This window comes from Rhinolophus sinicus, linkage group LG13, assembly GCF_036562045.2.
Source record: "Rhinolophus sinicus isolate RSC01 linkage group LG13, ASM3656204v1, whole genome shotgun sequence".
In the NCBI taxonomy this organism is placed as follows: Eukaryota; Metazoa; Chordata; class Mammalia; order Chiroptera; family Rhinolophidae; genus Rhinolophus; species Rhinolophus sinicus.
In genome coordinates, this window is record NC_133762.1 from 35,284,922 (window position 1) to 35,311,688 (window position 26,767).

Genomic DNA, 26,767 nt, shown 5'->3' on the forward strand with positions numbered 1-26,767 from the left:
TGCCTTTCCTCTGTTTTTCTTCTTTTGTTTCCGTGGGCCAAATTCAATCAAGTTATCCTTCAGATTTTCCTGTTTTACAGATATATTAAGGGAAAAAATAATAAGGCAAAGTTAAGTAGAAAATAGGAGAGTGGAGTTTGACTTAGAACAACCAAGTATTTGAGTATCAATTTCTATAAGGAAAACTTAACATCCCGGCTGGTGGTGTATATAGGCTGGAACACTCTCCCTAAAGTTTGTCAAGTATGTGATGTGACCCTTCTCTCAACATTATTTTCGTCAGGGATGCCTGGATGTCAGTAATATACCTCATTATTTCCCCCCCTTCTTCCTCCTCCCTCCTCCCCACTCCGGTTCAAGCCGTTCTTTCTCAGTCTAGTTGTGTAGGACACAGCTCTCTGGCCCATGCTGGTATTATGAGCCTTGCACTCCCCCCGGCTGAGGCAGTCGGTCATCCGTCACTGGTTGGCCACTCACAGCAGCTCTCGCCGGCTGCCGGCTGCTCACGCTGGCCACCAGCCGCTCATGGCAGCACACGGCAGCCTGCGGCAACCTCTGGCTACTCACGGCAGCCCAGCTCCAGGGAGAGCTGTTGTTCATAATCTTAGCTGTAGAAGGTGCAGCTCACTGGCCCATGTGGGAATCGAACCGGCGACCTCAGTGTTAGGAGCACAGTGCTGCAACCACCTGAGCCACCGGGCCGGCCCAAAACCTCATTTTTATGTTAGTGTTAGAGACCTACACAAAGTAAAGAGCGTGTTTTATGAACTAACAAAAAAGTTAAGAAAACTAAGAAAGGTTGACCTCTCTTCTGTCCCTCTCCATTAAGTAAATGTGCCTGAAATTCCTTCCTTTCAACCCTATTCTTTTGGTTTATTGTCATTGTCCCCTATTAAAATAGTCTTGTAGGTTGGTGTGAATGACTGCATGGCATCTTTTCCTCAGGGAAGTACTGATAAGAGTGAGGTTGAAGAGGGATGAGGTTGGGATGGGGGTACACCAAAAGATGGTGTTACCTGTGACCAATTTTGGCAAGCAAGGCCCTTCACCTACTGTGTGTTTTATTAATTTGCTGCTGAATCCTACCAGCCCCATTTTCTTCCCTGTGATATCATCTCTCCATCCCCACTCACCCCTTCCTTTATCTTTTACCCGATTTCTTGCTCTTCCCCTTGGCAAGCTGCATACTTTTTTTAGCTCCCTCTTGGTTTCTTCTGCTGCTTCCCACTCATGTGTTCAGGAAACTCTTCTTTAAATAGTCTTTTGGTGCATGCAAAGGGCTGTCCCAAAAATTCTGTGCCATAAAGAGGAGGAAGGAAATAAAATCTCCATCTGTAAGGCTTATCTATTACCACAGAAATGAATAGTTACAGGGCAGGTGGGAGTAGGCAGTTTAGCTTCAGGAGGGAGTAACCTGTCCTAAATCTGTCTGATCACCAGAATCATCTGGGGAATTGTTTAAAAAAAGAGATTTCTGAGGGGCGGAGAACAGGACACATACATACACATCTGTGATCAGTGGTCCCCAACTTTGGCTGCTTGTTGGAATTACTTGGGGAGATTTGAAAATTACCAGTGCCTAGGTTCTACCTCCAGAGATTCTGATGGAATTGGTCTGGGGTGTGGTTGAGCTTTTTAAAAAACTCCCATAATTGAGAACCGTGCCTGAAGTGGTTCCGATTAGCCGGTGTGGGCAACCCAGGACCTGGTGGGTCTCAGATGTTTGAGGACTGAGGCACAAAGAAGAGCAGGACCCTTCCCTAACCCCGGAAGTCCACAAGATACCTGACGAGGCACCTCCGTGAAGGAACTGCAGGAGTTAATTGACTGGATAGTTCATAGAGAAAGCAGCTGGAAAAGGAAAGAGTCAGTGAGCGTGACCATAGAAAAGCGTTGACTTAGTGTCTGGATAGTCCTCTCTGAGGCACCGTGATGCCTTGGTTGTGTCTGATGTGTGCCCAAGTGCTGGGCACACGATTGTGCCCCCCGCCCCTGCATTCATGTGTTGAACCCTCCATGTGACTGTATTGGAGATGGGACCTTTAAGGAGGTAAGGTTACATGAGGTCAAAGGGTGGGGCCCTAAGCCAAGAGGATTGGTGACCTTTTAAGAAGAGAAAGAGAGGGAGAGTTAGCAGCCATATGAGGACACAGCAAGATGGCAGCCATTTGCAAGCCAGGAAGAGAGCTCTCACCAGAACCAGAACCCTGCTAGAATCTTGCTCTTGGATTTGCAGCCTCCAGAACTGAGAAAATAAATTTCTGTAGTTTAAGCCACTCAGGCCGCCCAAGCAGTCTAAGAAACCAAGTAATCAGTGCCTCACTTCCTAACATCTGTTCGCTCCTCTTTGCCATGCCTGTGCTGTTCCTACTCACTTCCCACGCTCCATCTCTCTCCCTGCGAAGGGTTCCTGTCCCATCACTATGCATGAGAGTCCCCTTGCTCCAGCCAAGCTTTATAGAAGTAGATTGGCAGGAGGCCCTGTGTGTGGCGGCATTACCAAACAAAGCATTTCACCTCCGTTAGCCCCCCGGCCCCAGTATAGCTGTGCTTCTGTCTTTGCCCAGCAAGTGGGTGCTTTTGCATACATTGTGAAAAGTATCGTAATGACAATGCCTCTCACCCATTATTTCATTTGATCCTGCCAATAGTTTGAATCAAGTTATTCCCATATTGCTGGTAAGGAAACTGAGGCTAAGAGAGGTGAAGTACTTACTCAGATTGAGTGCCTAAGAATGGCACTCAGTCTTGGCACTGTTAATGTTTTGGGCTAGATAATTACCTCTTGGGGAGACTGCCCTGTGCATTATAGGGTGCTTAGCAGTATCCTTGGCCTCTATCCACTAGATGCTAGTAGCACCCCCACCCCGCCCCCGCTGCCCAGTCATGACAATCAAAAATGTCTCCAGACACTGTCAAATGTCTCCTGGGAGGCAAAGTCTGCCAGGTTGAGAACCACTGCTATTAGGGGATAAGACTTCAGGTGTGAATAGGAATAGTGTTTTTTTTTTTTGGGGGGGGGGGGTTTGTTTTGAAGAGGTTTTTTTTTGTTTGTTTTGGGGAGTTCTTTTGGCCTATCCTGGTATCATTTATTAAGTACCTTTTATGTACCAGGTGCTTTATATACCTTCTCGCCTTCAATCACCAGAGTATCCCTTCGAAGCAGATGGTATTATTCCTCACTTAGCAGATGAAAATCTGACTGAAATACTGGCTTGCCCAGTCAGTAAGTGGCAGAGCCAGGACTAAAACCCAGGTCTTCCCTGCTCCAAAACCTGAGGCCTTTCCACTGTGTTCACCCGATAGATGTGGAGAAGCCTAGAGATGTGTATTGTTGCACTTCATCTTTCTCTCCATTCTCCTCAGAGATAATACTTTTAGCCAGAGATGTCGCTGTACTCTTCCAGGCTTCGGGGAGCTAGCTAACGGAAGTCTAGACCCAACCTATTATGGAGAAGTTTGTCCTGGGATGACTGCAAGGAAGCATTCTCAAAATAGCTTGAAGCGAGGCTTATGTTAACTTGCCTCTTGTCATTTGTTGCTACTTTTCCTATTTAATTTTAGTATGCCTGTAATTTTGTCTGCGGCTCAGAATTGTGAAGAAGTGAGTAATTTTGTCATGCCTGTTTTGGCTCCAGAGATGAAAAGAAGCACTCGCCAGCAGTCATCTTTGTTTTGGGGGCAGAAATTGCACAGGCATATGAAATGATATTTTAAAAAATAGCATTTAACCCTTTTTAAAGCATTTTCACAATATTGTCTTACTTGAATCTCTTAACCCCCTTGTGAAATAAGTAGTTAAAGGTATTTTTAACTCTATTTTACAGATGAGGCTCAGAGAGGTTATAAAACTTGTCAGATGTTAGTGTCTGGTAAGATGCTGAAGCCAAGACTAGATCCCACATCTATCGACTTCACCTTGGATTGGGGGCCTAGAGCTCTTCCCACCGTCACCTGCTTCTTGTAGCTGGTAGTTCCTACGTCCTCACCCAGTACACCTCACAACAAGCAGAGAGCTGACGGGTTTGTGCTTCATGTTCCCTGCCCTCCTCTATCTACTGTTGGTTCAGACACTCATGAGGCCAGGAGAAAGCAAGGAGGAGGCCACAGATGGCCTTGCAGAGTTGAGGAAGTATCAAGAAAGGGAATAAATATTTAGTAGGGAGAACAGGGACAAGTTATTTACTATGTTTTGATTGTTCCAGTAGGAAGTGAGGTAGACCCTATTACAGTTCAAGTTTTCCCTTTTAACTAGTGACTGGAAATGTGAGGAGGGGAGGGAGGAGAGAGGACCGAGGGATGAGCAGTTTTGTAACCTTCTGGACAGCAGACAGACAAAGCATTAGTGCCAAGTGTTCTTTAAAAAAAAAATTTTTTTTTTAATGGATTTGTTGACATTTTCATTAAAGAATATTCAGGGAGTGCTGCATCTACTGCACATTACAGGGTGGGTGTCCCTTACTGTGCTACGATGTGATTGTCCCATCTGTCATCAGAAATGCCTTAGATTTAGATGGTACTGGAGCAGGAAGTGAGTTCCCAAGTAATGATGCCACTGTGGCAGTCAGTTCTCAACCTGCTACAGGACAAGGTCAGCAGGAGATGGTGGGAAGAACCCAAGCCTTAGCCACACTCAGCAGGGTGTCCAAAGAGTTTTGTTTGTTTGTTTTTTTATTTAAGGAGGGCACAGCTCACAGTGGCCCATGCGGGGATCGAACCAGCAACCTTGGTGTTATCAAAAGTTAAAATTTTACTTTTTCATCAGTTTGCAGATGATTATACAAGTATCTGACCTCTTTATAATTTTCCTTATGAAGTCTCAGTTCTTTAGTATTTTTTGAAGGTAATAATACAGATATTTAAAATATGTATACACATACACCCACACAGACATACTCACATATATATAGAACTTTCATTTTTGTCTCTGGATTATAAGCTTGAACAGATTTCTATTTAAAAATGGTTTACTGATGATTGTAAAACATTGGTTTATTAATTTATGTTAATTGATTGTATTAGACTGTTATAAAGAAAAACTAAAGTATTCTCTTGGCTTGTCTTACCTTTTTTATTGTAGAATTCTCCATCTTTTCACTTTCTGTTAGTAAGGATTATTGTCTTTTTTTAATAGAAATACTGTATTTTATGACAATTTTTTTAAATCAGCGCGTTTCTAAAATTTTTACTGTTGTAACAGCTCCTTTGCCCCAGTTTAATTCCTAGCATATCAATTGTATATAATCCTTTCCCCTTTTCTGACATTTCTGATTCAAATTGAGTATCTCTGTTTTGAGATACTCATAGCCTCTACAAAATGAAGTTTATTGCATTTACGAAGTGCCAGGACTGGGAATAGAGTGGTGAATCAGATGCAAGCCCCCCTTCAAGTTCACAGAACAGGTAGATTTATCCCAAATCTCTTCTTATTGGTAGTTGGTTCTACGATCTTATGTATCTTCCTTCCATTATATCTGCTGCTTTCTGTTGAAACTATATATGTCTCTTGACTAGATCTCATGTTGGGAAACTATATTTCTCTTCTTCTTCCTAGCAATTACTTGTTTTTTAAACTTTCTCTCTCCTGACGTCCTTTTCATACTTCTCTTCATTCATTGACCTGTTCTTAGTTGTATTTTGCTTATTCTCCAGACTTGTATTTGAAAGAATTGCTTGTTATTAATTTACTTTTTGTAGTTGCTTCATTTACTTCTTCTATATTTGTCACAAGGAGGCTTCACCAGGAAATACTCCCTTTAGCTGGTTTCTACTTTGCAAATTTCAGCAATAACTGATCTTTTTCCTTGACTTACTCTTTTTTCTGCCCCCCCCCCGCAATTATTCTATCATTTTAATCTTTTTTCTTGAATCCCTTTCTGCTACTCAGTTCTGCTTAGTGCAAGACTCTCTCTGAAAACACAGAACTTGAAACTTATAAAGGTTTTGTTAGAGTGGAATAATGTGCCTCCAATATCAGAGACAAATAAGTTCCCAGGAAAGGACCTCAGGGAAATCTTTCTCCTTCCAGAATGCGCCCAATGAATAGTATTACATTTTTAATGAGTTCACATAATAAGGCTTCAATTGATCACAGTTGGGTGGGACCCAGCTAATGATCTCCATTCAGAATCTCTGGGTGTCAAACAGACTCAGTCATGTCCTTTCTCCAGGATGATCACTCCTGAAGCCTGAAGCCATTGTCCAAGAGGGTCTGGCATCTCTTAAGGAAAAAACCAAAAAAAAAAAAAAACTGAAGAAAACAAGTGTTAGTCTTCCTTCAATTTATTAGTGCGTTTTTTTTCTGGGAGTGCAGCTGCATGTAGTTGTTTTTGCTTGGTACTCAACAAAAAATAGATAGCTCTGGTTTCTAGAGTAAATCATCTCTTTCCTCCTTCGGCATTTCCTTTGTGCTCATCTCAGAGGCTTTGGGGCCTCATGCCTCATGACTGTGATCACATGATTGTGGGAAAGGGGAATTCATGCAGACAGTGACGGCTGCTTCCCAAATAGCTCAATGGAATTTGTGTCTCTGTTGTTCCCTGCCCAAGATTTTAGTTCAAACTGAAGTGATTTTCTGTAATCTTTCTAAATGATCTTTGAAGGAACCCCTGGGAACCCTGTAAGATCAAAGCCCTAATATAGTCTGTTTTGACATCATTATTCCTTAAAAGATTAAATGAATCTTTTTATAAAATACTAAGTTACAAACATTTTTTGTACCATACAAAATTCTTTTTTTCTAGTTTTCTAATTACAAAAGGGGAAGTGCATTCTCATTGTAGAAAAGTATAAAGGAAATTATAATCACCTAAAATCTCTATTCAGAAATAGCTGATATTGTTAATGTTTTGTTTTGCTTTGTTTTCTCTAGTCTTTTTAGTACATATTTTAATGTAGTTGAAGTCCAACTATAAAGACCATTTGTATCCTACTTTATTTTCATTTAATGACCATATCATATCATAAACTGGAATGCAATAGAGTTTTTTTGTTGTTGACCCAAAGTCTTAATAAAAACCTTTCAACACTTAATTTTGTTATATTGGCTTATTCCTTTTATAACTATATATCAAACGCCTGATTTATACCAGGACCTGGGCTATATTTGGGGGGAAGGTGCAAGTTGAATCAGGAACCAGGGGCTCACCATCTGGTCACTTTACATCCTGCTGAAACCACCTACCCTAGTCCATGAGAGGGCCCTTCCTTCTGCTTCTCATAGCCTAACTAGAAATTAAACACAGTGATTTCAGTGAAGGAGTTTTCAGGCACTTTATAGGGCTCCTGGGAGCCATGGAACACTATGATCCTTTTTCCCAATGACAGCATTCCTTGGAAATGTTCTACCCAGTCCCATCTGTACCATATCTTAGTTGTCTTTTCATGCTGTGACTGCATCAGACTTTCTTTTGTGAACTTGGTTTCATGCCAGACATAATACTTCAGAATAGTTGTCTCTACCACTCTTTTCTGTTCTGTGTCATCTGCAGTCTTTCTATGATTGGTAATCTATTGTGATTTTCCAGGCATCTTTATAGAGAAATAAGGGCTGCTCATCCATAACTTTATTCCTCCAAAGGCTGCTTTCTGTCTCTAGGTCGGTGCTGTACAGTACAAGTTTCTGCAGCAAAGGAAACATTCTGTATCGCTGCTGCCCAATAATACAGTTGCCACCAGCCGTGTGTGTCTGATGAGCACTTGAAATGTGGCTAATGTGACTGAAAAACGGAATTTTGAATTATTTAAATTATCACGTGTGACTGACTAATGACTGTGGCATTGGATAGGGCCGCTGTGGAGCCTCCCAGCTCCTTCTACTAGTTCCTCTCATGGGGGTGGGGTGGGGGGGCAGTTTGTTTCTTTGGGTGTTTTGTTACCGCTCTGGGCTGTGCTTTTAATGTCTCTTTTTTGTCCTGCCAGCAGTGTGGGTGGTGGGATACAGAACTGTTTCTACAAGCATCTTGAAGGGAGATGGGACTACTTAGTAGTATTCCCTTGCGATCAGATACCTAGATCTCTGGAGGGGCAGCTTTTGGGAAGGTGCGTATTAGGAAGCCATTGGTAGAACAGATTTTTTATGAAAACATAATGTCTCAATAAAGAGAGGTTTTTTCCTTTCAGGGGATGGACTTTACTTGATGAAAAATCAACTCAGAAGGTTTTTTTTCCTCCCAAACACATCACACTCATTATCCTTTTTTTATTCTTATGTCATATTCTTGCAACTCTGGCATCTGAAATGCTACAAAAATGCTTCCGAGTCATCCCCATTGATTCCCCCCCAATCAAACATTATTATGATATTATCTCTTTTTAGAAGCTTGGTGACTTCTCCTTGGGGTATTTTGACTATGTTCTAGTTTTTAAATGATTCAATGATTTGTCCTTTTTCCTATCAGCAGTTTCATGAGATGCAGTAGGTATGCCAGTGTATTAGGCATATCTGTTTTGTTTTTTTAATTCCCTCCTTCAGTGACAGTACCTTTTTTCCTTGTTAAAGTCTTCCATTTCTGATCCATCTATGTCATTGTTCTCTTCTTAATCCTGTCTTTAATTCCTAGTTCTGGGCACTTTGGCCCCTGCCCGCCTTTTCTCCTCTCAGGGTTGGTCTCCCAACTCCTTTCCTCCCAGGTGCTTCTTTGTGGGTTGTGAGGGTGCTCCCAGACTCTGATCCACGTCTTACCCTCGCCCCACAAGTTCTCACTGCTCTCCTTAGACAGGGAAGCAAGAAGTTACAAGCTTTACTGGGAAAGGAGGCTCCTTGCCTTTATCTTCATAGGACGCCCACCAAAGTGTAATCTCAGCTCTAAAGACTCACCTTTTACTAATACGTGTTAGGACCCCACTTTGCCTCAAGCCGTTTGATGAAAAGAACCGTTTTAGTTTTACGTTTTAGTTTTACAGCAGCCGAGGCTGCGCATGCGCCGCTTTCACTGTGAACTGAATTTGTTGCACATTTGGGGAAGCCACGTGGGGAAACTGACTGTGTTTTCTGCCTTCTGTTGACAGAATGGTACACGAAACTTCCAGGACTTTGACTGTCAGGTAAGGACTGTACGCGCACCAAGGCGGGCTGTATACAGGACCCCTCCCTGTGCTGGTGGTCCTGTAGAAATGGATCTCTCGTCGTGGCAATCTCGGCTCCTTCATGTTCTTTTGGTCTTCGGCTCAAATTTATTTAAAATAATTTGCTATCATATTCAGAAATCGCCTGCCAGGTGCCTGTTTTATGGTTACTGGGTTGCACTGTCTCTTTGTGATTAAAATCTCCTTTCCTCAAATGATACTGGAAACCCCAGTCACAGGTGTCAAATGAAGAATTGTCACCTCACTGCAGAGAAGGTGGGGGGCGGGGTTTGGAGGGGAGACTTATCAACAAAATCTTTTCCTAAAAGAAAAGGACAAGTAAATGTTACCAACACAAAATGCAAATTTCTCTTGGCTTTATGTTTGGAAATGCAAAATTCAACCTGACTCATTAGTATTTTCTTAAATGATACTGTTCTTCCCAGTTTGCTTTTGCCTGTGGCTCTGTTGCCAATTTGAAAATCAATAAAATGAGCCAGAAACTCTCCACTTAACTGCTTTATTTATTCACTGGCCCTGAAAGAAATGGGAGGAAGGAATGAGTGCATGGAAATGGGAACCTTAATAAGCCCTTGCAGCCCGACTCCTACTTTTGGGATGATGTCATAGCAGTGGCTGTCAGAAGTAGAGTGCAGTAGACTCAGAGGGAACTAGGCAGGAAAGAGGGGTGTTGGGAAACCAACTTCCATGCTTCCAGATTTCAGCCCACCTGTACACCCACAGGCAGACAGTTATTTTCAGATACGCATTTTATGTTAACTATAGTGGACTCTCTATAGCATTAACATCAAAAGGAAGAGCTCATATTTATCTCATAGGCAAACCACTTCTATCGTTATAATTTACCAGGTACCTATTATAGATACTAAACGTACACATCATCTCCAGTCCTTGGAGCAATACCACAAAGTGCTTTTTATTATCCCTGTTTTACAGATGAGGAAATTGAGAATCAGGTTTCTCAACTTATCATCGGGTGAAGTTAGGGTGGAAAAATCCCATTCTTCCTGAATCCATTGCCTATGCTTTCCCACCTGGAAATATCCAGAGCTGAGATGTTGTAAGGAGTTGAGTTGTACTTAAAGCTGAGGTTCCTTGGCAGTACAGATGAGACTTAACTTTGGAAGAGTCAGGCTCTTGGCACTGGTACAGATTTCTGAATCCCAGTGCCACACACCTCTTGGTGTGACTATTTGGTACTTTTTATATACAACATAATCAGCCTAGTACTTTTAGAGAATCATTTGCTATAGTCCTTTACTCATATTATTATTATTTTTAAACTTTTATATATTTAAAAAAATGTTTTATTGGGGAACAGTGTGTTTCTCCAGGACCCATCAGCTCCAAGTTGTTGTCCTTCAATCTATTTGTGGAGGGCGCAGCTCAGCTCCAAGTCCAGTTGCTGTTTTTAATCTTTAGTTGCAGGGGGCACAGCCCACCGTCCCATGTGAGACTTGAACCGGCAACCTTGTTGTTGAGAACTCGCGCTCTAACCAACTGAGCCATCCGGCAGCTCCTCTGGAAGCTCAGCGGCAGCTCGTTGTCTTCAATCTAGTTGTGGAGGGCGCAGCTCACTGGCCCGTGTGGGAATCGAACTGACAACTCTGTTGTTCAGAGCCCGCACTCTAACCAACTGAGCTACGCGGCCGCCCCTCATATTCTTTTTTTTAATAAATGGTGGCAGTCAAGTTTGGGTTTAGTTGTTTTTAACTTGATCTAACTTCCGTTAGGGTTTGTAGCCTAGGTTAACCTGTTCAACTTGATTGTTGTTAATATTTGATATAATTTACCTAGAAGGAGATCATTTGAGAGAGGGTGACAGTAAAATTCAAGGTGAGGAATTCTAAAAATAGTATATGCTTACTCCTACTAAAAGGTATGGAAGAATTTATTTTCATCAAATTGAGCACCCTCTCCCCAAAAGAGAAGATTGAAATATAAAAAATTACAAGCTCATTGAAAATAGATAAGAGTACCAAAAAGTAAATAAAAATCACTTGTTATTTCACTGGTATTAATATTTTGGTATGTGTCTTTTAGGATTTTTTCACACATAAATATGCTTAGATATAAATGAAATTGAGTTTTAGAAATATAATTATGAATTACTTTTCAATATTAGGCTTAAAAATAGTCTGGCAAAAAATTGTTTGTTTGTTTGTTTTTTGGAGTGTGGTGAAGCTTTAGTAACATGTTCTGGCCTCCTGAAGTAGAATTTTTAGTTTAGTTCTGATATAAACAGAATGATGGCAAATGTTTGTCACTAATTGTCACATGCCTATCACTGGTTTTGAATTGACAGGTTCTTAGTGTTTTAAAGAAGAAAAAAACCATAGGCTTTTCTTTTTTTTCCTCCTTTCAGCACCTGTGCTCTTCTACCACCATTCTCATCTGTCTTTTTGTTAAAGGCTCATGTGATGTCCTGGAGATGGGCAGCTGGGTCAGGAGTCTAGCAACAGGCGAATTGAAGGCCTAGGAGTTAGAAACTGTGATGTGAGAAGTCTGGAGTGGCCCGGTTTGCCTGAAGGCTTCTTGGAAGCCATTGGGCATTCTTAGGAGACAAAGCACAAGAAATCTAAAGCCAGCATTATCGCTAAATGAAAAAGCATTCAGCGGGTATTGGTGGTGTCCATTAGCCTAACTGTGGGCTTCCTTCTGATCTTTCTTTGTTTTGACTCAGAAAAATCTTAACGGAATCTTTGATGAAATCCACGGAAGTTATCTTAGCATCATCAACCAAGCTCACAAACTTTCCCGTTTTCCTAACTGATCAACTACATGTTGTTGTTGTTTTTCAATAATTGAAAATATAATTAAAAATGTACCATTTCTCTTGGTTCTTTGATTGTCCTAAGTGACTTCATTGCTATGTAGTTCCTCTGAGGCAAACAGCAGTTATATTTGGATGTAAGAGTAATCAGGAAAGGGGTAATTAGAGGTGACATGCTCAGAATTGATGAGGAGAAAAGAGCCTATTGCTGATTGAAATAATAAATCAGCAGGCTTATTATCCATTTATCTACTTTCGTGCTGCTTAATTCTCCGCTCTGTGAGACTTTAGAAGTTTGGAATTAGAGCTGAGACATGCTATGCTTCTCTGTGTCTGTGACATGTTGCTTTAAAAATTAATACGTATCTTGTGTATTATCAGAAACAAATTTAGAAAATCCATAAAAGTATAAAGATTACCTATAATCCTGCTACCTAGAGATAACCATATTCTTTTATATTTTTTTCCAGTTTTTACTTTTGTATTCTGGTTATCAAAAGAGTACATGCCCATATTTGACTATTTGGAAAGCACAGAGAATTAGAATTATAAACTATAGCTAGAGAAAAACTCATAATCCGATAACCCAGGGACAGCCATGTTAATATTAATATGTTTAGTGTTGAGATATGTGCGTATGTGTAGTTTTTATGAAAATAATTAATTTTTAAATTTATTTGGTTGATCACACTAGATATACAATTTTGTATCCCCTTTTCTGACTTAATATTAGAACACAATCTCGTTTCCATGTTATGTTAAAACTCTCATAAAAATGTCTAATGGCTGCCTACTTCATCTTGTGGCTATACCATGCCTTAACTATTTCATTGTTTTTGGAAATTAGATTGCTTATAATATGTTGAATTCACTGAACATTTTTGTGCATAAACTTTATCCACACTTTGTGTTATTTCGGATTCTTGGAATGAGCGTACTTAAGGCTCTTGACCTATCTGGTCAAATTGCCTTCCACTTCCACCAGACGGGTACTCAATAAATATTAACGAAAAGTGAACAGCTGCTGTCTACCTGCACATACCATCCCCACTGGGAATAGAGTGAACTCACAAGAGTGGAGTTCTTGTTCCTGGGACAATCCAGGCAAGGCCCAGGGCTGAGTAATTTCATGCTGGCTGTTTAATTGCAGTAGCTCTTTAGAGAACTGATTTACAGACCCCAACTGTGAAGACTAGTTTTTAGTACCATAATTCAAATGTATGTATGTGACCAGCCTCTTCTGAAGGGGTTTAAACAGCTTTAAACTATTGCCAATCATTCGGTGAATGGGCATGTTACAAAATAAGAATTAGATAAAATAAATATCGTGAAAGTTCCTTCCATAGAAAAGAAGTGTCTGGAGAGAGCCGAGATTCAATCCCCTGCTGCAGGTCTGTATTAGAGATTTTGATCAGTTCCCATCTCCTCCCTGACTTCAAAGGATGTGAATGTGGGCCCCGGCTACCTACCGTTCAGCCACTGCTTCCTTCCCTTTGTATCCCCCACGTACCCCCAGGAAAACGGAAATTATTGCGGACCTACCCTCTTTTCCCTTCTATGGCCTTTGTTCACAGTTCTTCCCCTGAGATGACCCCCTTTTGTTGTTGGTTTTTGGGGGAAGTTGATTATTAAGTTCTAAGGATATAGGTTACTTGATTCTCATATTTTTGAGAGAAAAGTTATATTAGGTTGGTGCAAAAATAATTGCGGTTTAAAAGGTTAAAAATAATTGCAAAAACGCAATTGCACCAACCTATAATTGAAAAAACTAAGGTTTGTTTTGTTTTGTTTTGTTTTTTAATTACCATCCCCAATCTCAGTTCCCCTTCCCCTGTCACTAGAGGATTTATTTCTCAGACAAACTCGGTCCCATCATGGGCTTGATGGCTGCTAACTGCACCAAACTCACATCCTTCCAGCTTAGCAGCCTCACTGTAACTCGAGGGAAAGATCAGAGGAGGATTCTCGTTGGCTTAGCATGTGTAAGTGGGGGTGACATGCACATCCCTGAACCACTCAGTGTGGTCAGAGAGCGGGTGCTTGAATTGGCCAGACCTGGACCCCTTCCTATGTGGACTTTCCTAGAGTCCGTGTTCTGAAGGTGTTCTGGTCTGTTGAGTGTGGGCTAAATAGTTGGTCAGTCTTTTTCTCCTCATTGTTATCTAAGGCTATGTAAAGAAGATATTGGAGTTGGCTTTGAAGGAGGAAAAGATAGATTTTTGTTGACGTTGCAAAAGAAGCTTTCATATGAAGAGCGTGGTTTGAGAGAAGGGTGAGTTATGGGTAGCTGTAAAGTAAAACACTCAGCTGTCTGAGTGTTGGCTGAATTAGGCTGAAAGACGTAAGAGGTAAGGGGGAGAGAACTGAGTCAGGGAAAATGTATTATAGAACTTTAAAAAGGAAAATGTATCCTACTGGTAGGCAGAAAGCTGAGGAATTGTGGAGGCTGATTTTTTTTTACTAGGGGATTAAATGAAGTTATGCAAATGAACTTTATACCACTACACAGAGGTGAGGTAATGGTGGGGGTATTACATCAAAAATTCCATATAATAATAAAAACTATACCTAAGGCTAGGGTTTCCAGGCGGAATTCCCGCCCTGTTCTCAGGAATTTTTCACTTTCCCGTTCCCGAATCCCGAGATATAAACTGTTTTCTGTTCTCCACAATGAATCGTTTCCACAAAGTGACGGCCAATAATACCAACCACCTGGGTTCAAGGAGCTGATTTTCCCAATTTCCTGACCAACTTTTCTCCGGATTCGGGAATTGGAAAGCGAAAGAAATTCCTGAGAACGGGCGGGAATTCCTGCCTGGAATCCCTACCTAAGGCTCATGACAGTAGCCTGCTTACTAGAAACAGAATAAAATTTCATACTAATAAAAACGTTGACATTTCCAAGAGTATGTCATCATATAAGTTTATCTAAACTATTTCAGACTGGCCAGGGGGAGGAAGAGGTACTAACAGGCATGAAGTGATCAAAATTTAACTGAGTTCAGAGAGCTATGACAAGTTATATTGTCTAATTCTGGTGACAGTGCGTTCAGCTAAAGGAAGAAGACTCAGAAAAAAGGTAAAAGTTGATTATTACCCAATAATGGTAATATCCTAAACTCAGATTTTTTTTTTAGTTTTAAATTATTGAGCCACAGTCCCAACAGACTTTATTTAATAATTAAAAACAAATACTTGATACAGATAAAATGACAATGAAAAACTACAATGCCTGCTGTATAGGGCAAATGTATACAAATGGGGGCTTTTCGAATATAATACCTAAGATAAATGCTGGGTTTTCATTCATAAACTCTTAAATTTTAAAAAAGACTCTTAAACTACATCTTTTTTTTTTTAAATTTTATTTTATTAAATTTATTGGGGTGACAATTGTTAGTAAAATTACATAGATTTCAGGTGTACAATTCTCTATTACATCATCTATAAATCCCATTGTGTGTTCATCACCCAGAGTCAGTTCTCCTTCCATCACCATATATTCGATCCCCCTTACCCTCATCTCCCACCCCCCACCCCTTTAAACTACATCTTTGATTAAGAGGGAGGCAGTCCCGGATGGAGAAGTGTGTCAGGGACCAATATGATTTCAGGTTGTTTTATAAGCTTGGGGAATAAAGGTATCACTCATGTTCAAGTACATAGCCTTGGCGATGGGAAACAATCAGAGTGCTGGGAAAGATCTATGACCATGCGTGTTACCTTGGTTGGTGCCCTTTGAGCACAGACACTCATTGTGTAGTCACACCCTCTAGAATGCTGAGGTAAATGGAGAAACAGCCTGTGAAACAAATGATCTTGACTAAAGCCGGAAAGGTGGTGGCAGCTACACCCCCTGCGGTGGCCTGATCATTGAGTCAGATCTGTAGCCTCAGTCTCTGCATATTCATTTCTAGGCAGAGACTTGTTCAAGCTCTTCACACACAGGGTCACAAAGGATATATTTAGAAGTCCATATGGAAGTGAGTGTCTCCTTTCTTTTCATAGTCTTTGAACACTTAACATTCACATACTTTATTTTTTGACAGGTGAGAATTTTACTTTTTTAAAAGATTTGTATTAAAATACAGCCAACATACAATATTATATTAGTTTCAGGTGTATGTAAATCATAGTTCTTCAACTACATTCACATACTTTAAAATGAAGAGAAACCTGTAAGACGCTGATAGCCAAGGGTTGCTCCAGAAAGGGCAACAGGATTGAGGACAAGGGCCCAGGACTCTTGGCCCTTTGACACTTGGTTCGTTATACAATTTGAAGGTGTATTATGGGAGGTCGCAGCTGAGCGTCTAAAAAGTTGAAATTTTGTGAGCCAATTTTAACTGAATTTCATCCAGATTATGAAATGATGACAAAGTAATTACTTTGCCCTATTCCCTCATCTACTTTTAACATGTTCTCTTTTATCCCATCTGTTACATCTCCTTTTTTATCGTCCTTCTCCTGAACTTTCCCGACAGCTCACTATTCCCTACCCCACTTCACCACACCCACACACTATCCCCATCAATTAATTACCTGGCCTCAGGAGGTTCTGCTAACCTTAGGGCCAACATGTAAACTGATTTTTCTCTCTGGTCTCAGTAGCACAGCTGAGAATATTTAAGCAAGAATATTTAAGCAAGACTCTACTGAAGGTTTGGATGTAACAGAAGGAAGTCTCCAGCAACTAAATTGTCAAGATGACAGATTATTGCACATTTTCTTCAACTTGGGTTCTGCTGTAGTGTCTCCCATTTGGCAGAGGCTGGCTTCTCTCTCGCTCCCTCTTTATTCTTTCTTTCTCTCAGGAAAAAACATAAGAGAGAGCAAAGCCTCCTTGAGTTCCCTTTCTGAATCTGTCACCTCCCAGGAGGAAACAAGTCCTAAAGTTAGTGTACATTCCTTCTCCAAGTGTTTACACTTTAAATGTATGCATGTAAACATATATACAGTCTGCATAGTGTTGCTTTTTTAAAAATCTACTAAGTGGTATATACATATCCTTCTGCATTTCTACTCAGCATTGTGTTTTCATGATTTTCTCTATTAATGCTTCTATTTCTAGTTCACTCATTTTTATCTGTAGTTCATTATACGAATATGTCATAATTCATTTACCAATTTCCCTATTGATGGATATTTAGGCTATTTCCAGTTGTTTTTGACATTTTAAATAAGGCTGCAATGTACATCTCTGTGTGTTTGAGAATTTCGTTTATTTTTCCCCCCTTCTTCTGCCCCCCGCTCCCCCACACTCCAGTTTAAGCCGTTGTTTCTCAGTCTAGGTGTGTAGGACCCAGCTCCCTGGCCCTGGCCCATGCTGGTATTATGAGCCTTGCGCTCTCCCCGGCTGAGGCAGTCACCAGTCATCAGTTGACTGCTCACAGTACAGCTCTCGCTGGCTGCTGGCAGCTCACGGTGGCATACAGCAGCCCATCTCACGGCAGCTCACGCCAACCTCTGGCTGCTCACATCAGTCCAGCTCCAGGGAGAACTGTTGTTCACAATCTTAGCTATAGAGGGTGCAGCTCACTGGCCCATATGGGAATCGAACTAGCGACCTTGGCATTAGGAGCATGGCGCTCCAACCACCTGAGCCACCAGGCCGGCCTGAGAATTTCTTTAGCTTATACCTAAAAATTAAACTGCTGTAGGGTAGACACCTCTTAACTTTACTAGAAATTACCACATTGTTCTCCAGAGTAGTTGTTCCAGTTTATATGCCTAACAGTATCTGAGGCTTCTTATTTCTCTACATCTTGGCCAACACTTGGTGTTAATCCAACTTTAAAATTTTTGCCATTCTGCTGTGTATGAAATCTTATTTCATTGATTTAATTCACACCATCCTGACAGTTTAATAGAGTTAATGTCTTCCTTCTCAATTTTCTTTTTTTAAATTTTTTTAAATAAAATTTATTGGGGTGACAATTGTTAGTAAAATTACATAGATTTCAGGTGTACAATTCTGTATTACATCATCTATAAATCCGATTTGTGTTCATCACCCAGAGTCAGTTCTCCTTCCATCACCATATATTTGATCCCCCTTACTCTCATCTCCCCACCCCCACCTTCTCAATTTTCTATCACAGCATCCTATTTATTTATTTCATAGCACTTATCACAAGCTATTATTAGGTTGGTCGATTTATATGTTTATTGTCTGCCTCGCTGTTGGAACATAATCTCTCTATGAGAGCAGGGATCGTATCTCTCTTATCCATGGTTTGATTCTCAGTCCAGGTTCTGGTAGTAGGGTTTCAATAAATAGTTGTTTAATGAATGAATGAACCCCGTGGTGGTTGAGGGGGCTCCTCAGTAAGTCTGACATTACCACGAGAGAAATGCTCCTACAGTAACAGGAATTTATCTTTATATTCCGCCCATCCAAATCCTATACTTTATTTCATAGCCAGTTCACAGTAACTGATTCTCTTCTTCATCTCTTACTTCCCCTTTTCAAGCCTTTGAATAAGAGTGGCAGTAATAGAGAATAGCAGAATTATTGTCATTTGTGGTTTGATTTGATAGAGATAGCTGCTCTAGCCTGGGGCCAGATTTGAGATACGCTGTGGTCAGTTAGCCTAAGATTCTTCTGCGTCCCACATCAGAGAAGAAACCAAAGCTCTGATGAAGTTCTTTATTAGGAAATTAAGTTGGAAGCCCTTTGCCTGGGTTGGGATTCTTATTGACAGAGCTAATCTTGTCTCATCTACCATGAGATTTTTCCAAGATAGGCATGGACAACTTTGTCAGCAAAATTTCACTAGGCTAGACATGATAGTTTTTTATTTTTGAGAAATGTAGACTTTGAAGATTAGAATAAATCTCAGCTAACTTTTCCACAGTCTCTTTCTTTTCCACCCAACCACTCTTACTTAGTGCTAGTCTTTGGTTACATCTTGTTTCAGGTCTTGAGCTCTGCTCTGACTATAGTCATTTTAAACTTGACTCAGTTGCTTTGGTTCAGATCCTTTGGGTTACAAGGAACAAACCCACCCAGCTAGTTTAAACCAGAGGCAATCCAGGGATGTCTCAGAAATTAAACTAGAACCAGGAATTAGAGCAGTGGAAATGTCTACTGTTAGCTGCCAAGGATGGAATCTCTTTGTCCCAATTACAAATCCTCAGGGAAGGAAGCTGACCCAGCATGGACCAGATGGCCACCTGACGCCAGTCAGCTGTGGCCATAAGGTTACAGTCTATAAACATGGCAGCCAAGAGCCACTGCTGTAAGATATGGGTGACACAGACGGGCAGCTCCCAGGAAAGGGGAGAGATTTTAGGCATACACACCCATAGATGTCGACTGAACTTACCAGTTGCTGAACGAACATGTGTTTAGAGGCTCTGAAGCCTCTGGCTTTTTACCTGGCAACTTCTTATCTCCTGCTTTTTTTTAGCTTTTCTTTCCCCGGGTCTTACTGGCTCTATTCAATTTGTTGATGTCCTTTCCATAGCCAGTTGGATAATATTCTTAACAGATCCCTGATTTCCTCCACTTAGGAAAGTGAGTTTTGTGGTTAAGAAGGTATTTTCCCCCCTCCTTTATTTGTTTGTTTATCTGGAAGGAATTAGAAAGTAGGAATATTCTATGTAACATAGCATCTCTCTGGTGTGCTTATAGTTCAGTGATGTGTCCTGCCCCGGCTAGTGGAAAATAGCAGTGAGTCAGGCGCTGTGAAACTTCAGCAACCTGGGAAGTTCATTCTGCTTTTGCTGAGACGTTACCTTCTCTTGTTACAGGAACACGACATAGAAACAACCCATGGTGTGGTCCACGTCACCATAAGAGGCCTACCGAAGGGAAACAGACCAGTTATTCTGACATACCATGACATTGGCCTCAATCGTATGTATTTGATTTTGTACCTTTTTATTATAATACTTAATCTTTGTATATTAGAAAAACACACATACATAAGAGATTCTTGTATTCTAATAGAACATAAGTTTTCTCCTCTGCCTTACTTCCCTCTTCATTGCTACATATGTAAATGGCAGGATGAACGTTCCTGGGAAGAGCGCAGGAGAACGTGTTTGGGGGGAAGCTGGAATTATGCCTCACCTGTGTGTCACATCTGCTAAAGGACTGGAGGTTATATAATGAACTGGTTAAGAAAGGAGAACTGAAATCAATTTTGTTTAGTTTTTTAAGTCTAGGCTTCCTTGTTTTTTTTTTCATATTTCAGGTTAAAAATCCAGGGTTTGAAATTAACTTCATGATGAACTCTTTAATGAATTGGTAAAAGTGTTCTTGCTACAGCCTGTCATCAGTGCCTTTAAGTGGACTTTTCTAGATGGTAGTACCAGTATAATACGATTCCGGCCCTCGCCACAGGCATATGGAGTCTGTATACTTATATTTTCTTCCCCACTTCTCTGCCTCGCAGAGGTGGTCTGAGTGTAAGGCCGCAGTTTAGTGCCAGAGCTTTCATGGCCTCTTTATCATGAGAAGCACTTGTACTACGGGGTAGCAATAGAAGCAGTAGCCTCTCCCTGTACCCCCGCAATTTTTCCAAGAGAGTCTTCTACCTGGTGAATGTAAGCTGCCCAACTCGCTCTGGCCAGGTTCTTGGGATGTACATGGTCAGTGTCTCTACATCAGATAGGGCAATAAGGTACATGAAAAATGACAGCATTCTGTGCGTCGTTGGGATTGATGTCCACTATGTAGACATTGTGTAGAATTGAGAATTAGTTGTTTTCAAGTCATTGAGACGTCTGGTGTTCAGCCTTTAGGGCACCTTGAGTCAGACAGATTGTTCAGACACTTCACGTTAGTGGGACAGTGATTAAAAGGGACTGAAAGAGAAGGATGATCTAGAATTGATCGAGTGGAAGAAAACTGGGGAGAAATGAAGAGCCTGTGACTTACGAGTGTTTTTACTCTTGCAGATAAATCCTGTTTCAATGCGTTCTTTAACTTTGAGGATATGCAAGAGATCACCCAGCACTTTGCTGTCTGTCATGTGGATGCCCCAGGCCAACAGGAAGGTTCACCCTCTTTCCCAACAGGGTAAGACCAGAAGCAAGGTCTTCTGAAGAAATGCACTCAGAAGAACAAGTGGCTGAGTTCCAGGGAGAGAAGTAGTGTGTGCTGCCCTTCCCAGCGGACTTGAGCACAGCCTAAAGGTTCTAGTTAGCTGCCAGCCTTTCTCATGTTTCCTCTCCTTGCTCTGAGAGCACTGTTACGTACAACTGTCATTTTTGTGTTCCTCCCTGAAACTCCCAGCTACCCAGGCCCAACCTCTGATCCCTCTGAGCTTCCTGGGAATACCTCCCGTCTGGTGACAGGAATTTGAATATCTGTGTAGCCATTTATTCTGAGAAGCTGCCCTGTCAGGTAGAGGTGTGTCTTTACTGACTAGGAGCTCTGGCGTCATCCTAAACTTGCTTTGCATGGCAGAGCTAGAGTGTCCCTAACTCTTCCTTGCACAGTGTGATTATTGAGAAGACCTTGGGAGGAGGCGTGAAAGCACAAGCTATGGAATGCCAATGCTTTCCCTCTTCCTTTAGGCCTCTCCAGAGCTGCCTTTGCCCGTGACTGCTGTGAAATAGACCATTGCAGACAAATGATGGCTAACACTTATATGGTGCTTAAACAGTATTTCTGACACTGCTTAAAATGCTTTACAGCTATTAAGTCATTTAACCCTCCCAACCCCATGGGATAAGCTTACTATCATTCCCATTTTACAAGTGAGGAACCGAGGCTCAGGGATACTGAGTAACTTGGCCAGGGTTACATAACAGACGAGCAGCAGAACCAGGGTTTTAACCCAGGCAGTCTGGCTCCATATCCGCATTATTGAGTATGTCCAAGCGACTCTGCTTCTCCAACACAAATTGGCCAGTGACCCGTTTATCCAACAAGATTTAGATCCCGTTCCTTTTTATTCTGTTTTGTGCGTAAGTGGCTCAAGAATGCTTCATCGCTTCAAGTGTCTCAAGCAGAGACAGGCTGACTTGCCTCTCAGACGTAGAGCAGCACCTGCCCCATAATCAGGAGGTTGCCTTAACATCCCCTCCACCTTTGATTCTGCAATCTCTATGAGTGCGCCCTACTCCTATTGGATTCCTAGTCCGAATCCATTCTTGGGTTTGTGGGACCATCTTAGGATCCGGTGGTTCATGATACTCAAAGGCCGGGAAGTAGCGGTGTTCGCCGATGCCTAAGTAAAACAAATAACGTTACAATGAGGAGCTCATTTGCGACTGTGCTTTGTTTACTTTCGCATTTAGCTGCCTAAATATAAGCAGCAGACCAAGAGCTACTTCCTGAGCTGATTCTTACTGTTGCGAGTTTACTGAGCCTGAACCGATTGAAGTAATTGTCAGCGATTTGGAAATCCGCTGAGAGAGAACCATATCACCTTTTCTTTTCAAATGGCTTCCTCTGGCGTGAGACTGCTCTTGAGGATATAGAAACATGCAGGTTCTTTTATTTTCTTCTTAGCATGGCAGTCGTAGCGAGTCACACAACATGCCACAATCATTTCCAGGTTCCCCATCACCTCTCTTGAGCCTTTGGTAAAGGGAATGCTTTAGTTTAAGAATCCTGTACTTTTGTAGCTGTTCTTGTAATTGGGAAAGGTGGGTGCCTTCTAACTCAGGAGGTGTCCTTCTGGATTTCAGGTACCAGTACCCCACAATGGATGAGCTGGCTGAAATGCTGCCTGCTGTTCTTACTCACTTAAGGTAGGTTCATTCTGCAGTTGTTTCACACAGTTTTTATGGACTTTATACTTTGTGTCTGATATAGGGGCTGTGATGGTGAGCCCCCAAAAAAACAAAAAACAGTCACTACCCTCATGGAGCTTACATCGTTGTGGGGAAAATAATTGACAAGTAAGCAAACAAATAATCACAACTCAAGTGCTAGAGAAGAAGTCAGTTGGGGGTGTTGTGACAGAGAAGGAGGGCAGGATCTACATAGACATGGCTAGCTGGGGAGAGCCTCTCTAAGAAAGTGTCATCTAGTCTGAGACTCGGAGGATTAAAAGGAGCTTCCTAGACAGAGAGTCAGGGCAAGAGGAAGGAGTCCAGACAGAAGGAGCAACAGGTCCAAAAGTCCTAGACCAAATGAGCAAGTGGGAGAAAGACATGGGGTGAAATTCAAGAGGTAGACAAGCACCAGATTACATAGGTCTCCCAGATCAGGTAAGAATTTGGGATTTTAGTCAAAAGAAAAAATACTGAAGGCTTTGAAGCAGGGGAGTGATATCCAATTTAGTCTTTTAAAATGACCACTCTGAATATGTAAATTGAACATCAATAAAACTGCAGTTTTTAAAAAAGGATTACTAGCTGTGGAGAGAATGGGTTGGAGAGGAGTAAAAGAGAAAAGGTTGGGAGGCCAGTTAAGCTATTACAGCAGCCAGGCAAGAGGTAATGTTCGTACTGGATACTGTCGGGCTTGAAGAAACTTGACCAAATTCTGTATTTAGTAAGCATCAGAGCCAAGATTTGATCCCAGTTGTATTCTTTCCGTTATGTCATGCTGCCTCCAAATGAGTTAACCGTATCGGTGTTTGTGTGTTTCGTTCATAGTGTGAAAAGCATCATTGGGATTGGAGTTGGAGCTGGAGCTTATATCCTCAGCAAATTTGCGGTGAGTACATGGAGAATTAGTCTCAACCCCTTTGAGGTACTGCCTAGATCACAGCTCTTATTGCTGTGATAAGTGACCAGGTTCTATTGTGGGTCTTAAGTCAGTTTTTTAATAAAGTCTGTCAGCTCAGATATAGGTTTGGATAAAGCCTTGCTCTATACTTATAGTACGTGAAGAATCACAAATAAGGGCAGTACATCGTCCATAAAAAGTAATCTTAGAGAATACTTAGGATAGAATTTTGTACAACCATTAAAATTTTGTAAGAAGCGCTTGTAATGATGCGATTCACATACAGAGGGTGCCAGAAAAATGTATATACATTTTAAGAAAGGAAAAAACTGTATTAAAATTATAATACAATGAATGACACTAGCATTCATTTGATTAACACCATCTTTTGAGCGAATGTCATACTACACATTGCTACTATAATTCAATTCAACTTTGAAAAGTAATGCATACTAGATAACATCTCTTTTTTTTTTTTATAACATCTCTTAAAATGTGTACATTTTTTTGGCACCCCGGTATACTAAAATGTTAACCAAGTTAGAATACAGGTTAACGTTGTTTGTCATGGGCATAGGAAAGGACTAGAAGGAAATATATACTAAGATGTAAACAGGGATTGATGTTGTGTGGTAAGATAATATGAAATTTTATTTTCTGCTTTATACCGGGGGTGCCAAAAAAATGTATACACATGACTTGTATTCATCTTTTGTTATCAGTGTATATTATTACAGTTTTAATACCGTTTTTTTCCTTTCTTAAAATGTGTATACATTTTTTTGGCACCTTCTGTATAATTTATAGTTATCAAATTTTCTGTAGTGAGCGTAATCAGAGGGAGAAAAGTAAGCTAGAGTTTTGAGTTTACACAGAAACGTTCCTATTGATTTTTACTTAATGCACTTTTTTTTCAAATCCCTCTTGGTTGATAAGACAGTCTTCTGGGGTGGGGATCACCGATTCATGTGGTTTGAAAAAACACTTAAGAAGCCCCTATTGGAAACAAAGGTATATTTCACAGTGTGAAATAGCCAGTTTAAGCCTCAACAGCCCCTTATGTGAAGTCATTTTAAGGGCACTTTCCGAGCAGGGAAGACCCACCATGAGCTGAATAACTACAGAGACACCAGGTGCCTTCCTTTGCTGTAGAAATAAGAAAAACATGTTCTCCCCCAGAGATCGTTGCAAGGCAAGATCAGCTGACAGCAATTAAGAAACTGGTTTTCCAGATGCTAATTCAGATTGAAACAGCTATTTTTCTGAATATCCTCCCTAGCACCTCTTTGAAGTCTTCCTTTCAAATCTGAGGCATTAGGGCATAGTAAGAATTAATGAACCATTCTCCGGTATTTTTAGAAGAACGCTGGGAGTGGGACCTTCATTCTGTTGTCTTTGTCTCCTGTTGCAGCTTAACCACCCAGAGCTGGTGGAAGGCCTCGTGCTCATTAACGTGGACCCTTGTGCTAAAGGCTGGATTGACTGGGCAGCTTCCAAAGTAAGCACCAAATGGTGTCCATTGGCTCTCCTCTTGGTCCCTTCTCAAAATGGTTTCTCTGCTTTCTTTTTTATTTTTTCGTTGAGGGATATACAGTTAAGAGCAAGAAGTTTTAAGTGCACAGCTTGATGAATGTTTGCATTTGTAATCACCACCCAGCCAATACACAGAATATTTCCAGCTCTGCTCTTAATACTTCCTCTCCCTTCCCGGAAATAACTGTTATTCTGACTTCTAACATCGTAGGTTGGCTTTATTTATTCTTAAACTTCATATCATTGGAGTCATAGAATATGTATTCTTTTGTATCTAGCTTCTCTGACTCACCGTTGTCTCAGTCATGTTGTGTGTAGCAGTAGATCTTTGTAGTATTTTAATAGTCTGTTGTATGAATACATACAATGAGTTGTTACGTGGTTGTTATGAATAAAGCTCCTATGCACATTCTTTTATCAGTCTTTCAGTAGACCTACACATTCATTTCATTTGGGTTTATACCTAGGAGTGGAATTGCTGTGTCATAGGTCAGTTGTCTGTTTAGCTTTAGGAGCTGCTGCCAACATTCCAAAGTGTTTGGCCAATTCCCAAACCAGCGACACATGACAGTTCCAGTTATTCCACATCCTCACCAACGTTTGATAGTCCTTTTGATTTTTACAAAAGAAGAGCAGTTTTACTTATAATATTAGTTTGTTTTTATACGGTATCCATCACCGAAATAGCATTCATTATTAAAAAATAATTTTTAATTGTAGCATCTTTTTAATTTTAAGCTATGCTTATATGGGTAAATAAAGTTGGGTTTTAATTTGTGTTTCCCTAAAGGCTCATGGTGTAGAGCACATTTCTAAATCTTACTGGCCATTTGAATATCATCTGATGAAGTGACTGTTCAAGTCTTCTGCCTTTTCTTTATTAAATCAGTTTGCTGGTATTTTTCTCACTGATCTGTGAGAGTTCTTGATATATTCTGCGTATGAATCCTTTACTGGCTATATGTAAATATCTTCTCCCAATCTGTAGTTTGCATTTTCACTCATTTTTTTTCCCCCTTTCTTCCGCCTCCACCTCCCCTCCCCATTCTGGTTCAAGCTGTTGTTTCTCCGTCTAGTTGTGTAGGGCCAGCTCCCTGGCCCATGCTGGTATTATGAGCTTTGCGCTCCCCTCTTCTGAGGGATTCGGTCACCAGTCATCAGTTGGCCGCTCACGGCAGCTCTTGCCAGCTGTCAGCTGCTCACGATGGTTGCCGACCACTCATGGTGGCACACAGCAGCACATAGCTGCCCACAGCAGCTCATGCCAACCTCCAGCTGCTTGTAGCAGCCCAGCTCCAGGGAGAGGTGTTGTTCACAATCTTAGCTGTAGAGGGCGCAGCTCCCTGGCCCATGTGGGAATCCAACTGGCGACCTTGGCATTAGGAGCATGGTGCTCCAACCACCTGAGCCACTGGGCTGGCCCCGTCACTCATTATTATAATGAGAGAAATGAATGAATCAATCAATCAATCACTCTCTTCAGTGAACCCAAATAGCTTATCTTTGCTACTGCCCCCAAAGATGGGTAGATTGCAGTGTTTACTCTCTGAAAGATGAAGGTGTTTGCTATCAAGATATAATTCTAGGGGCTGGCCTGGTGGCTCAGGCGGTTAGAGCTCCATGCTCCTAACTCGGAAGGCTGCCAGTTCAATTTCCACATGGGCCAGTGGGCTCTCAACCACAAGGTTGCCAGTTCAATTCCTCGAGTCCCGCAAAGGATGGTGGGCAGCTCCCCCTGC

At 41.2% G+C, this 26,767-nt stretch overlaps 1 protein-coding gene across 2 annotated transcripts in view; it reads left to right on the top strand.

Moving 5' to 3' along the window:
- The window catches only part of NDRG3 (NDRG family member 3), a 70,029-nt gene that overhangs the window by 17,050 nt on the left and 26,212 nt on the right, over window positions 1–26,767 (top strand). For both annotated transcript variants that reach the window (XM_019732639.2, XM_019732650.2), the window contains exons 3-8: window positions 9,010–9,045; window positions 19,616–19,721; window positions 20,768–20,888; window positions 22,508–22,570; window positions 23,423–23,483; window positions 24,907–24,993. In XM_019732639.2, coding sequence (XP_019588198.1) covers window positions 9,010–9,045; window positions 19,616–19,721; window positions 20,768–20,888; window positions 22,508–22,570; window positions 23,423–23,483; window positions 24,907–24,993 — 474 coding nt within the window. The remainder of the gene's footprint in view (window positions 1–9,009; window positions 9,046–19,615; window positions 19,722–20,767; window positions 20,889–22,507; window positions 22,571–23,422; window positions 23,484–24,906; window positions 24,994–26,767) is intronic.